At 28.0% G+C, this 13,374-nt stretch overlaps 1 protein-coding gene across 1 annotated transcript in view; it reads left to right on the top strand.

Annotated features, from left to right (window-relative positions):
• Positions 1-2,591: 2,591 nt before the first annotated feature.
• Positions 2,592-13,374, top strand: part of LOC107456854 (uncharacterized) — a 30,320-nt gene continuing 19,537 nt past the window's right edge. The window contains exons 1-2 of the mRNA XM_087162310.1: positions 2,592-2,799; positions 12,338-12,762. Of these exons, the coding sequence (XP_087018436.1) occupies positions 12,475-12,762 (288 nt within the window). The 5' untranslated portion in view covers positions 2,592-2,799; positions 12,338-12,474. The remainder of the gene's footprint in view (positions 2,800-12,337; positions 12,763-13,374) is intronic.

The following is a 13,374-nucleotide window of genomic DNA, read 5'->3' as shown; positions in this document are numbered from 1 at the left end:
CATTATAAATATTATTTCATTAATATAATATATAATTATTATTTCATTATAAATATTATTTCATTAATATAATATGTAATTATTATTTCATTATAAATATTATTTCATTAATATATAATTATTTCATTAATATAATATATAATTATTTCATTAATTATAAATATTATTTCATTAATATTTCTTTGCAAATCCTTATTGATAAATCAATAAGGATTTGCAAAGAAATTGCATTTATATACCGTACTTTGTACCTTGTAATAGAATTCGAACAAAAATATTTTTCTTTGAAAATTTTAAATAAATAAATATTTACTTTGAAAGCTAATCAATATTTCTAATCTAAATACTAAAAGGTTTTTAAAGAAGTGAGTTCTCGAACATTTTTAGAATTTCTGAAAAAATTACGGCAAAAAGGAATCGCATCCCTTTTTCCTTCAATAATTCTCATTTCAATTAGCTCTGACAAACAAGCTTTTTGTATTTCATTTACAACGAAAAAATATACTTTTCATTTCAACAAAATCTTAGAACTATTCAGCATATAATTAAGATGGAGAAACATGATTTCCTCATTTTTATCATTAAGAATTTTGATTAAAGCTGGCACGTATGAATGGAAAGGATATTTTTTATCCTCGAAAATTAATTTTTTTTAATATTAAAAAAGTTTAAAAAAAAAAAAAAAAAAGAACATTTTTTGCTTATACTTAATTCAGTTTTTGCTCCTCTTTATCGAGCATCCCTTGTAAAAGTCATGATTACCAGATATAGGCAAAGAAAAAAAGGTAATCGATTACACATTTCCAGCTTCCATTTTTCAATTACTAGTAATCATGATTGCAACACATAATTCTGATTACGGGATTTTAATAATAATTACAGTAATCAATTACTTGTAATCGGGATTACAATTTTGCATGATTTTTATTATTACCGTAATCATGATTACAAGTAATCAAAATATATTATTACATGCAATCATGATTACATTTAACATAATTACCAGTAATCGAAACACACAAATACAAGTAAATACGATTGTATACTGAATTCATCATTATATTACACAATACAGATTGTATAACGTGTTGGATAATGATTTATTTCGTACGTATTTACATACAAAGTATGTAAGTATGTATGTGACGAAAATGTACATACATATGCATTCCTAAAATATATATATACAATAGGGAGCAAAAGATTTGAGACGATATGTTTTTCTTTTCTCTTTCGGTAAGCAAAATTTCTTATTGATGTAAATTAGCTATTTGTAGCTTTAGTCATCCTATACGAGGAGAAACAAATAATAGACTGGACAATTTTCAATTTGAAAATTATGTTAATTTTGTTTATTATCCTCCGCTTCGAAGGGGTTATCATTTTTACATAAGTACGGGTTTCCCAATCCCATGATGCTATTCAGGACTTAATTCCTTTTGTTTTGTTCCCATTTTCTTCCTCCCTTCATTGGTTTCCTTCAGACATAATTCAAGCACCATTTAGTTTCCTTGAGCTAGGTATAAATTATTGTAAGTTGTTTTTAATCATGAGATTGGTGCAGTGCAACCGCATTCGAATGTTGTTTAGTTCGTCGTCCTATGTTGTTCAATTTGTTTATCTTTTTTTTTCTTCCAATTCCCACCTGTGTTAACATTCGTCAATTCAGGCATATACAGGGCGATTTTGTTGGCCCCTCTTTCAGGGGCACCATATTAGGTGGTCGCTAACACAGTGAGGACAGATGGTACAGAGAAGGAAAGAACATCCATGCCTTGCCCGGGATTCGTACCCAGAACCTTTCTGATACAAGGACAGTTCCCTGCCCCCTACACAGGCCTAAAGAACTATTTGTTTATCTATGTGCTATCGAAAAAAATATTGTGGCACGAAGTAGGAAAAAAATATTATAAATAAGTATATATATATATATATATATATATATATATATATATATATATATATATATATATATATATATATATATATATATATATATATATATATATATATATATATATATATATAAAAAATTTTTTTAAATTTTTTATTTTTTTTTTATTTTTTTTAAATTGAATTTGCAGCAGCATAGCCGCATTCGGGTTTTTTCTGTTGAACTACACAATTTATTCTGCTAAATTTCTTGTAATAAATTGCTTTGATTGTCTACGTTGTGCTGTAGGAAAAAATCTGTCATAGGTAGGAATGTGATTATCATTCATTTAAAAACCTTAATGACTGGAGCATTTTATAAACCGACGACAAATAATTCTCAGCCAATTCTAGAATTTTGTTTTTTTTGAATTTTATTATTAATTTACTATTATTTATTATATTATTAACTTATTGATTATTTTTTAAATTATTTTTTAAATTTATTTTAAAATTATTTTAAAAAATTTTCTTTTTTAAAAAATACGTTTCTTACTAAATTGTTTGTACGCATCAAACAAAAAATTTCCATAAATTGTACCACTAAAAAATATTTTTTCTCACAACCCCTTAAGAGAAACAAAAATAGACGAACCCAAAACCCTTCCTTCTCCCTAGATCCCAATAATTGAACGTTGAAAGTTGTTTTCACGTATTGCAAGCGAGATTATTGGCATAAGCGGGGGAGGATCTCTCATCCAGGGCTTAGTTGCGTATTACCATGGTTTCCGGTTTCTGCTTACATTCCAATGCGCACTCCACATGGTCCTGGACAATTGTAGATGAAGTGGGTGATGTAATCAGGATACCGAGTATTCAGGATCTGGTTCGTTGTACACCAAGCATCAGCGATGCGTGAACTATTTGGTAAATATGATCATTCAGAGTATAATTATTTTTCACATATTTTTATTATATCATAAAATACTACTGTATATAAATATAATTACACTTCACTCCCCTGATTGATACAATCATTTTTGTTGTAATCATTATTGTAATTTGTAATTATTATCATTTTTTGACTATAAACAGTTTGATGCGTGAATTTGAATGGTTTACTATATTAATGTTCCCACTAAAGCTTTAAAACTGTCAATGTGTATATTATCTAGGGAATCTGTAGATTAACTGATTGGCTCCGTTAAAGTGCGGAATCAAGTTTTTTCCTAAATTTATCTAGGTAATGTTCACATTGACGGGTTCCGTATCTCTAAAATTCAAAGATCATTTTTTTTCTTCTATTAACTTATTTTTTGACAATAAACAGTTTGTACCGTGTAATTTCAAAAGTATTTAGTTAAAAGATCCCGAAATGTTTTACGATGTTAATTGATTTGCTCCTTTGAAGTACGGTATCAAGATTTCCCCCCTCAATTCATCTAGGTAATGTTCACATTGACGGGTTCCGCATCGTTAAAGTTCGAAAGATACTGTCTTTCATTCTATCAACTCATTGGTTGACAATAAACAGTTTGTTGTAAATTATTTGAATATTTAATCATATTGATGTTACCAATAAAGTTTTAAAACTGTTTATATGTATATTATCCAGGTAATCTGTAGATTAACCGATTGACTCCGTTAAAGTGCGGAATCAATATTTTTCCTTAGATTATCTACGTAATGTTCTCATTGGCGGTTTCCGTATCGTTAAAAATCAAAAGATCATTTCTTTTTTTTTTCAACTTATTTGTTGACAAGAAGCAGTTTGTTGCAAATTATTTAAATGTTTAATCATTAATGTTGCCAATAAAGTTTTAAAACTGTTTATATGTATATTATCCAGGTAATCTGTAGATTGACCGATTAGCTCCGTTAAAGTGCGGAATCAATTTTTTTCCTGAGTAGTATCTAGGTAATGTTCTCATTGGCGGTTTCCGTATCGTTAAAAATCAAAGGATCATTTCTTTTTTTTTCCTTCAACTTATTTGTTGACAAGAAGCAGTTTGTTGCAAATTATTTAAATGTTTAATCATTAATGTTACCAATAAAGTTTTAAAACTGTTTATATGTATATTATCCAGGTAATCTGTAGATTGACCGATTGGCTCCGTTAAAGTGCGGAATCAATTTTTTTCCTGAGTCGTATCTAGGTAATGTTCTCATTGGCGGTTTCCGTATCGTTAAAAATCAAAGGATAATTTCTTTTTTTTTCCTTCAACTTATTTGTTGACAAGAAGCAGTTTGTTGCAAATTATTTAAATGTTTAATCATTAATGTTACCAATAAAGTTTTAAAACTGTTTATATGTATATTATCCAGGTAATCTGTAGATTGACCGATTGGCTCCGTTAAAGTGCGGAATCAATTTTTTTCCTGAGTCGTATCTAGGTAATGTTCTCATTGGCGGTTTCCGTATCGTTAAAAATCAAAAGATCATTTCTTTTTTTTCTCCATTTTATTTGATGACAAGAAGCAGTTTGTTGCAAATTATTTAAATGTTTAATCATTAATGTTACCAATAAAGTTTTAAAACTGTTTATATGTATATTATCCAGGTAATCTGTAGATTAACCGATTGACTCCGTTAAAGTGCGGAATCAATTTTTTTCCTGAGTCGTATCTAGGTAATGTTCTCATTGGCGGTTTCCGTATCGTTAAAAATCAAATGATCATTTCTTTTTTTTCTCCATTTTATTTGATGACAAGAAGCAGTTTGTTGCAAATTATTTAAATGTTTAATCATTAATGTTACCAATAAAGTTTTAAAACTGTTTATATGTATATTATCCAGGTAATCTGTAGATTGACCGATTGGCTCCGTTAAAGTGCGGAATCAATTTTTTTCCTGAGTAGTATCTAGGTAATGTTCTCATTGGCGGGTTCCGTATCGTTAAAGTTCAAGAGATCATTTCTTTCTTTCTTTCAACTTATTTGTTGACAAGAAGCAGTTTGTTGCAAATTATTTAAATGTTTAATCACTAATGTTACCAATAAAGTTTTAAAACTGTTTATATGTATATTATCCAGGTAATCTGTAGATTGACCGATTGGCTCCGTTAAAGTGCGGAATCAATTTTTTTCCTGAGTCGTATCTAGGTAATGTTCTCATTGGCGGTTTCCGTATCGTTAAAAATCAAAAGATCATTTCTTTTTTTTCTCCATTTTATTTGATGACAAGAAGCAGTTTGTTGCAAATTATTTAAATGTTTAATCATTAATGTTACCAATAAAGTTTTAAAACTGTTTATATGTATATTATCCAGGTAATCTGTAGATTAACCGATTGACCCCGTTAAACTCCGTTTTTTCTCCATTTTATTTGATGACAAGAAGCAGTTTGTTGCAAATTATTTAAATGTTTAATCATTAATGTTACCAATAAAGTTTTAAAACTGTTTATATGTATATTATCCAGGTAATCTGTAGATTGACCGATTGGCTCCGTTAAAGTGCGGAATCAATTTTTTTCCTGAGTAGTATCTAGGTAATGTTCTCATTGGCGGGTTCCGTATCGTTAAAGTTCAAGAGATCATTTCTTTCTTTCTTTCAACTTATTTGTTGACAAGAAGCAGTTTGTTGCAAATTATTTAAATGTTTAATCATTAATGTTACCAATAAAGTTTTAAAACTGTTTATATGTATATTATCCAGGTAATCTGTAGATTGACCGATTGGCTCCGTTAAAGTGCGGAATCAATTTTTTTCCTGAGTCGTATCTAGGTAATGTTCTCATTGGCGGTTTCCGTATCGTTAAAAATCAAAAGATCATTTCTTTTTTTTCTCCATTTTATTTGATGACAAGAAGCAGTTTGTAGCAAATTATTTAAATGTTTAATCATTAATGTTACCAATAAAGTTTTAAAACTGTTTATATGTATATTATCCAGGTAATCTGTAGATTAACCGATTGACTCCGTTAAAGTGCGGAATCAATTTTTTTCCTGAGTAGTATCTAGGTAATGTTCTCATTGGCGGGTTCCGTATCGTTAAAGTTCAAGAGATCATTTCTTTCTTTCTTTCAACTTATTTGTTGACAAGAAGCAGTTTGTTTCAAATTATTTAAATGTTTAATCATTAATGTTACCAATAAAGTTTTAAAACTGTTTATATGTATATTATCCAGGTAATCTGTAGATTGACCGATTGGCTCCGTTAAAGTGCGGAATCAATTTTTTTCCTGAGTAGTATCTAGGTAATGTTCTCATTGGCGGTTTCCGTATCGTTAAAAATCAAAAGATCATTTCTTTTTTTTTCCATTTTATTGGTTGACAAGAAGCAGTTTGTTGCAAATTATTTAAATGTTTAATCATTAATGTTACCAATAAAGTTTTAAAACTGTTTATATGTATATTATCCAGGTAATCTGTAGATTGACCGATTGGCTCCATTAAAGTGCGGAATCAATTTTTTTCCTGAGTAGTATCTAGGTAATGTTCTCATTGGCGGGTTCCGTATCGTTAAAGTTCAAGAGATCATTTCTTTCTTTCTTTCAACTTATTTGTTGACAAGAAGCAGTTTGTTGAAAATTATTTAAATGTTTAATCACATTAATGCTACCATTAAAGTTTTAAAACTGTTTATATGTATATTATTTAGGTAATCTGTAGATTAACCGATTGACTCCGTTAAAGTGCGAAAGCAATCTTTTTCCTGAGTAGTATCTAGGTAATGTTCTCATTGGCGGGTTCCGTATCGTTAAAGTTCAAAAGATCATTTCTTTCTTTCTTTCAACTTATTTGTTGACAAGAAGCAGTTTGTTGCAAATTATTTAAATGTTTAATCATATTAATGTTACCAATAAAGTTTTAAAACTGTTTATATGTATATTATCCAAGTAATCTGTCGATAAATTGATTGACTCCGTTAAAGTGCGGTATCAATATTTTTCCTTAATTTATCTAGGTAATGTTCATATTGACGGGTTCCAAATCGTTAAAGTTCAAAAGACCTTTTTTTTCAATCCATAAACTAATTTGTGGACAATAAACAGTTTGTTTCAAATTATTTAAATGTTTAATCATATTAATGTTACCAATAAAGTTTTAAGACTGTTTATATGCATATTATCTAGGTAATCTGTAGATTAACCGATTGACTCCGTTAAAGTGCGGAATCAATATTTTTCCTTAGATTATCTTGGCAATGCTCACATTGACGGTTTCCGTATCGTTTAAGTTCAAAAGATCATTTATTTATTCAAAAGTCTTGAATTTATAGATCCCAGCGGTTTCTCTGCTTCTATAAACTATTTTCTTATAGTTTTGACTTGATACTTTAAATATCAAAAAATAAATCGATGACGATGTTAATTTCTTTAAATGTAATATTATTTTAAACCTTTTGATATTTTGATATTATAGTTTTAAAGTGATTAATGATTTATTCTTTAAATTAATGTGTTGATTATTTGATTGTAGTAACTTGATTGTGCGGATAGCGAAAAGCAAATAAATAACAATATGTTCATTTAAGTGTACAGAAACGTTACCGTTGTTCTGGCAAGGATCTTATTTTTACTTTAAGGAATGCTTTTTAGGTAATTTTCGGATTATCTATGTAATTTTCCCATTACCTAGGTAATATTTCGTCATTCTAAGCCTGCGATTTCCAATTTTTTCCGACTATGGAATCCTTAATTATCCATCTGTTTTCTAACGGAACCCTGTTTCTTAATGAATAAATTTCAATAGCAATTATGATTTTAGTAATTTAACGAAGTACTACTAAATATTTAGAAAATAATTAGTAAATTTTATACTTTTATTTTGAAAATATTTAATAAATTTAATATTTTTATTTTGAAAATATTTAATGACTGCATGAAGTACGAAATTTTTTAATCCTATCGTTCGTATCAATACTAGTTTTAAAATTTGGTTTTATGTCTGAAAGTCGATTTACATGTCTGGAGCAGCATATAATCTAATTCATAATTTAGTTTTAGTGTGTGCATAAACTGAAAATGAAGGAGCTGAATAATAGTTTTCGTTCGAATAAAAATTAAAAACAGAGTAAATAAATTCTGAGAAACATTCTTCTTCATTGTTATTTTTATTTGATATGAAATACTGATGCAATTTTCCATAAATACACATATTTTTATTATAAGATACATTTCATAATTTAACTTTTCTTTCTTCACAAGTATTTTAATTGAATAACTTCATAAAAATAACGGAAAAGTTAAATTAGTAATGGATAATTAATTAAATATATATTTAATAACAGGTTTAAAAAATAGTAACTAATTGAAAATCTTCTAAGTCTCGGAACCCTAGTGACGGAACTCTAGGGTTCCCTCCCCCTCCACGGAACTCTAGGGTTCCGAGGAACACCATTTGGAAACCAATGCTCCAAGAGATCACCCTAGTTAATCTGTACATTTGCTAGAAAAGTGATAGAATGTGTCATTTCTAAAATTTAACAATAACATTAAAGCAGATTTATTTCCACTGATTTAGTTCCCCGTTCTATTATGATAAAATTTAATTCTAATGACTTTACTCAGTGCCCATTGCAACTTCACTGATATCTTTATTTTCTGAATGCCTATTTTTTCGTTACTATAAAAACCTATTAAATGTTTTTCGCCTAAAACGTATAATAAGTTTTTCGAAATACTTCCGAAAGACTTATTATACGCTTTGGCAAAATACTTATACTTTTTCGAAATACTTTAATAAATTTTTCGGAATAGTTAATTCGAAAAATTTACATGGGAAGCTAGATTCCCCAGAACTGGAGGAAAAGTTTTCTATTCTAGTAGCGTGTGTAAAATGTCGTGAAGTTTCAAGATTAAAAGGTTTATCTGCTTATTATGCTAATCCTCAAAATCCTTCAAATTTAATTGACACTTCCAACGGAACAAAATTCTTCAAATTTAATTGACACTTCCAACGGAAATAGGAAAACTTTAAATTCATTGGTTGTCACTAAAGAAACCTCTCTTCAAAAATATTTAAATTTTAATCCTTCGGTATTTTGCTCAAAGGTATCTGTCACAGTTGAAAATGTTTTTGAACTTTATGTTGATATTCTCGACACAATTAAGCCGTAATTAGACGGGTTTTAAAATAATGTATATATATATATATATATATATATATATATATATATATATATATATATATATATATATATATATATATATATATATATATATATATATATATATATATATATATATATATGTATATATATATATATCTTAATGGTTCCATGGTAATAATCTAATGGTTTAATAATTATTTTTTTAATTGTTTAATTTATTACCGAATGAAAAAGTTTTGATTTATGAGCCATAATTTTTTTACCATTCTAATCTACGAACTTCTCTATAGTGAAATCTAAAGTTTCAATTGTTTTTATTAAGTAGAAGCTGAGAAAAATTGAAATTAATTACCCTTAAAGAAATTAGAACAACTAAAAAATATTTAAACTGAGTGACTAATACCGAAATTTAGTAAACTTACAAGAAACTTGACTTTTGCAAAACAAAGCATAACTTTCATTCATGATTTTTCATTGTTTTGATTCGAAATCGGTTTCTTTTTTAATTATAAAATACGATGTTTCTCTTTAAGTCATCTGCTAATTTATTCATAATTTACTAAAGAAATTTGAATAAAGTGTTACAGTTAAAGAAAGTCTAGTTTTATAATTAAAAAAAAAGAAATATGTTTCTTGATTGAACGTGGTTTTGCATCTGATTTTTTCTCGACTTCATATTTTAGTTATTTCATCCATCAGTAGATTCAATTTCAGTAATAAGCATAGGTATGCATATATTTGGAATAATATATATTTATCAGTTATTCAATACATATTTTAATAACCGAATAATAATAATTTGAATGAAGATACTTGTTTTCTAAAAAGTATATTTTATTCGTCTTGAACCAAAAATCTTGTGTCATAAATGATTGTCGGAAATAGTGTTGATGATTTAAAGAAGAATAAAAAAGCAAATTCTCATCTCTTTTACCATTACAATTTCCATTTGTCACAATTTTGTTGTTGTGACTTTACATTAAACTTCCCTTAAACGAGGGGATAAAAGCCATTACTCCACGACAAGAGTATGTCAGATGCCATAATTTTACTGCCTCCAGCCCAATTTTGCCTCAAAGCTGGCGAAAGCTTTGCTTTGATTTTAGTTCAGTTTATTTAAAAGATACTAAAATGAAGAATCTCCCGAGATGTAGGTTTTTGTTGCTTACAAATAAGTTATAAAATTACTTATTTGATACAATAAGGCCATAAACTTAATATCTGAAAGAGTATGGAGCAAATAACTAATATATATATATATATATATATATATATATATATATATATATATATATATATATATATATATATATATATATATATATATATATATATATATATATATATATATATATATATATATATATATATATATATATAAATAATATATATATAAATAATATATATATAAATAATATATATATATATATAAAAAGTGTTTAACACCAGGAAAACAAAAAAATTAAACGATATAATCTATTTATCAAATACTTATTTTGATGAAAATAAAGAGAAAACGCTTGCTTCTCAACATATAGATGTTTTTCTTTACTCTTTTCAATAAAAATTAAAACTGAAGCTCATATTGAAACTTTTCTATCTTGAATTGCAACTCTGATTTATTTTAAGTTTTGATCGGGAAAAAAGACAATGAATAAGACCTAAACGTCTGAAATTTATAATTAAATTCTAAATTTTCCGGCCGCGTGTAATTCGTAAAAAACTATTGAATCAATTAATTCCTTAAATTTTTACATTTTTCAAATTCTGATCCCATCATGCAGATTTTTCCCCAATACTATCAATATATACAGATCTCTTTTTTTGAATTTTTTTTTTAGTGTTTGAAGTTTTCTTTAACTTAACACCCAATTTAAAAAAACTGTCAGGTTTTTTCTCTCCAAATCCTGAACCATCTGCATTTTTTTCAGGGACTTTTATTTCTGTTTTTAAACTTTCTTGCCTAGAAATTCGATCAAAGCTGTAAAAATGATTAGCCGTACAATTTTGCATATAATTATAAGAATTATGAATTTGATTTTAGTGTGAAATCTTCATAAAAATAAAGTAAAAACGACGTAAAAAAATACAAATAATGTTAGATAAAAAGTTCATGTGTTCAAATTCAAAAATTTTGGAAAATCATGAATAATTTATTCATTAATTCAAATTTTATTTTCAAAACAGATTAAAAAGAAAACAATCTTTGTTTCTTGGTCAGATAACAGTTCAAAAAATGTCTCTTGTCTAAAAACTTCGAGATATTTTAATATAAACAACCTCTCCGGTCAATCACAACCTCTCTTTAACAAACCTCTCCGAACTATCACACAAAGCGTTGGATGAAAAACCTTAAGTTTTTATTTCATTCTTTTTTATTGTTTCAATTTGGTTGCTTGCTTAGCAGTGGAGAAAAATTAGGTATTGCTCTCTTGAATCAGTCTATGGTTATTTAAAATTACTCTTTCTGAGTCGGCGACATTGCTTGGCTGTTTTTATGTACTATCGCTAAATATACATATATAGTTTCCTAGCCCCCTCCAATTTAGTCCCTTAATTTTTTCTAAATTTTGTCTATTTTGAGGGTCAGAAAACCAAATATGTAAAAAAAAATTTAAGTTTATTCAAAGAAACAACTACGTTTTTGTGTCTGATTTCGTAACTTAATTAATAGTTAACACAAATTAATTACCATATTTGAAATCACCACCTGGAACTGCAAAAATTGACACTTATTACGTGAAAATTCGATCATTAGAGCGAAAGTTATTCAAGTTTATATCTTTTTTTTTGCGCCATGTACACACGCTTACTCTACGGGATATTCAGAAATACTAGAATATTCAGTGAAAAAAAGTAGTAGACATTCCTATTCCTCATAATTTAAGAAAATTATGCGTGTAATTTACATGTGGTGTCATCAAATCGCGTACACAAGGGAAGAGGGGAGAGAAAGAGAAAGACAATTGTCCCGGGGCCCGGCACGGTTGATATTCCGCCCAAAATTCTTTACAAGAAATTTAGCGTTTATAATTTTTTTTTCTTTATTATTATTATTTTTGTTTTTTAATAAAATGGCATATAAGCTTTTTTATTTATCTTGATATAAACTACAATTTTATATAACGGGTCTTATAAAACTCCACTATATGAGAAAATAAGGCTTTTTATGTATTGAGGCTGAACCCCGTAATAAACTTCGTCATTTTTAATTTTTTCATTATATATATATATATATATATATATATATATATATATATATATATATATATATATATATATATATATATATATATATATATATATATATATATATATATATATATATATATATATATATATATATATATATATATATTCTAACCTTACCTAATAATATTTCTTACCATATATCTTCCATCATTTGTAGGTGTGAATCTTCATGCCTTGGTGCACAGATGAGCTATATTTCCAGATCAGCAGCCAGAACGTTCAGTTGTCTTGACCAGGGGTCAAATTGCTTACACTCCATCTACTGAAGCCTTCCTGGTCCCAGCATCTGAAAATATGTCGAATTTTCCAACAGATTCGCGGAGGCTGTTCGTTTTGCAACGCCCAAATGTCGAACATGTAGCTGCCATGCAAATGCTGCCATTGGCCACATACAGACCTGTGAACGCGTTGCCAGTTCTTTTTAACATGGGCAGCATGCAGCCAGTAATGGCACAGAATGTTCCTTTTAACCATAGCTTCATTCCTCCGGTTACTTCTGTTACGTCCTTACAAATAATGATAAGGGACTCGCAGATTCCTGTTTCGTCCAACAGCAACAATGAATCTGAGCTTCATTTACAGGTAAATTATTATTATTATTATTTTTTTATAGTAACAAACTCATTGCTGCATCTTTTCACGCTAGTACCTGTTAATTTTGTCAATATCCTCTAGACCTATAAATAACCACACGCCACGTGGCGAGTCAACAAAAGTAAGTGACGACTTAAATAAGCAACCGACTTAAAAAAGCAACTGGAAAAAAAACTCTCGAAAGCAGAATTTTCTTTAAAATGTTCAATACCCCCATTCAAAATTTTTATTCATCAGAATCGATCAATATGTAGCGAAAAGATTCAAGTAGAAAGAGAGTCCTTTAAAAATTCACAGATTTCCAAAGCTGTGATGTAAATATTAAATGTGCTTTGCCTCCCCAAATATGTTGACATAAAGTTCCTTAAAGTCAGTATGTTTAACTCAATTTTGTCATATATTTACATTATTTTTATTGTTGAATTATCTTTTTTTAGTCGTAGATAATTTCTAATGTGAGTTTGTTTTTTTGTTTCTTTTGAGAAATAAAATTCCGAAGAAATGCCATCACAATTTCGATCCTCTGCAGAGGGGATGGGCGCCCTGCTTTGGCAGCGTGACGACCTGCTTGCGAAGTCGAGCACTGTACGGTAGAACAGT

This window comes from Parasteatoda tepidariorum, chromosome 4, assembly GCF_982258835.1.
Source record: "Parasteatoda tepidariorum strain Cologne lab strain chromosome 4, Ptep-v5.0, whole genome shotgun sequence".
Lineage (NCBI taxonomy): Eukaryota > Metazoa > Arthropoda > Arachnida > Araneae > Theridiidae > Parasteatoda > Parasteatoda tepidariorum.
Note: the sequence above shows the minus strand (reverse complement) of the source record. Positions and strands in the feature narration are given on the sequence as shown.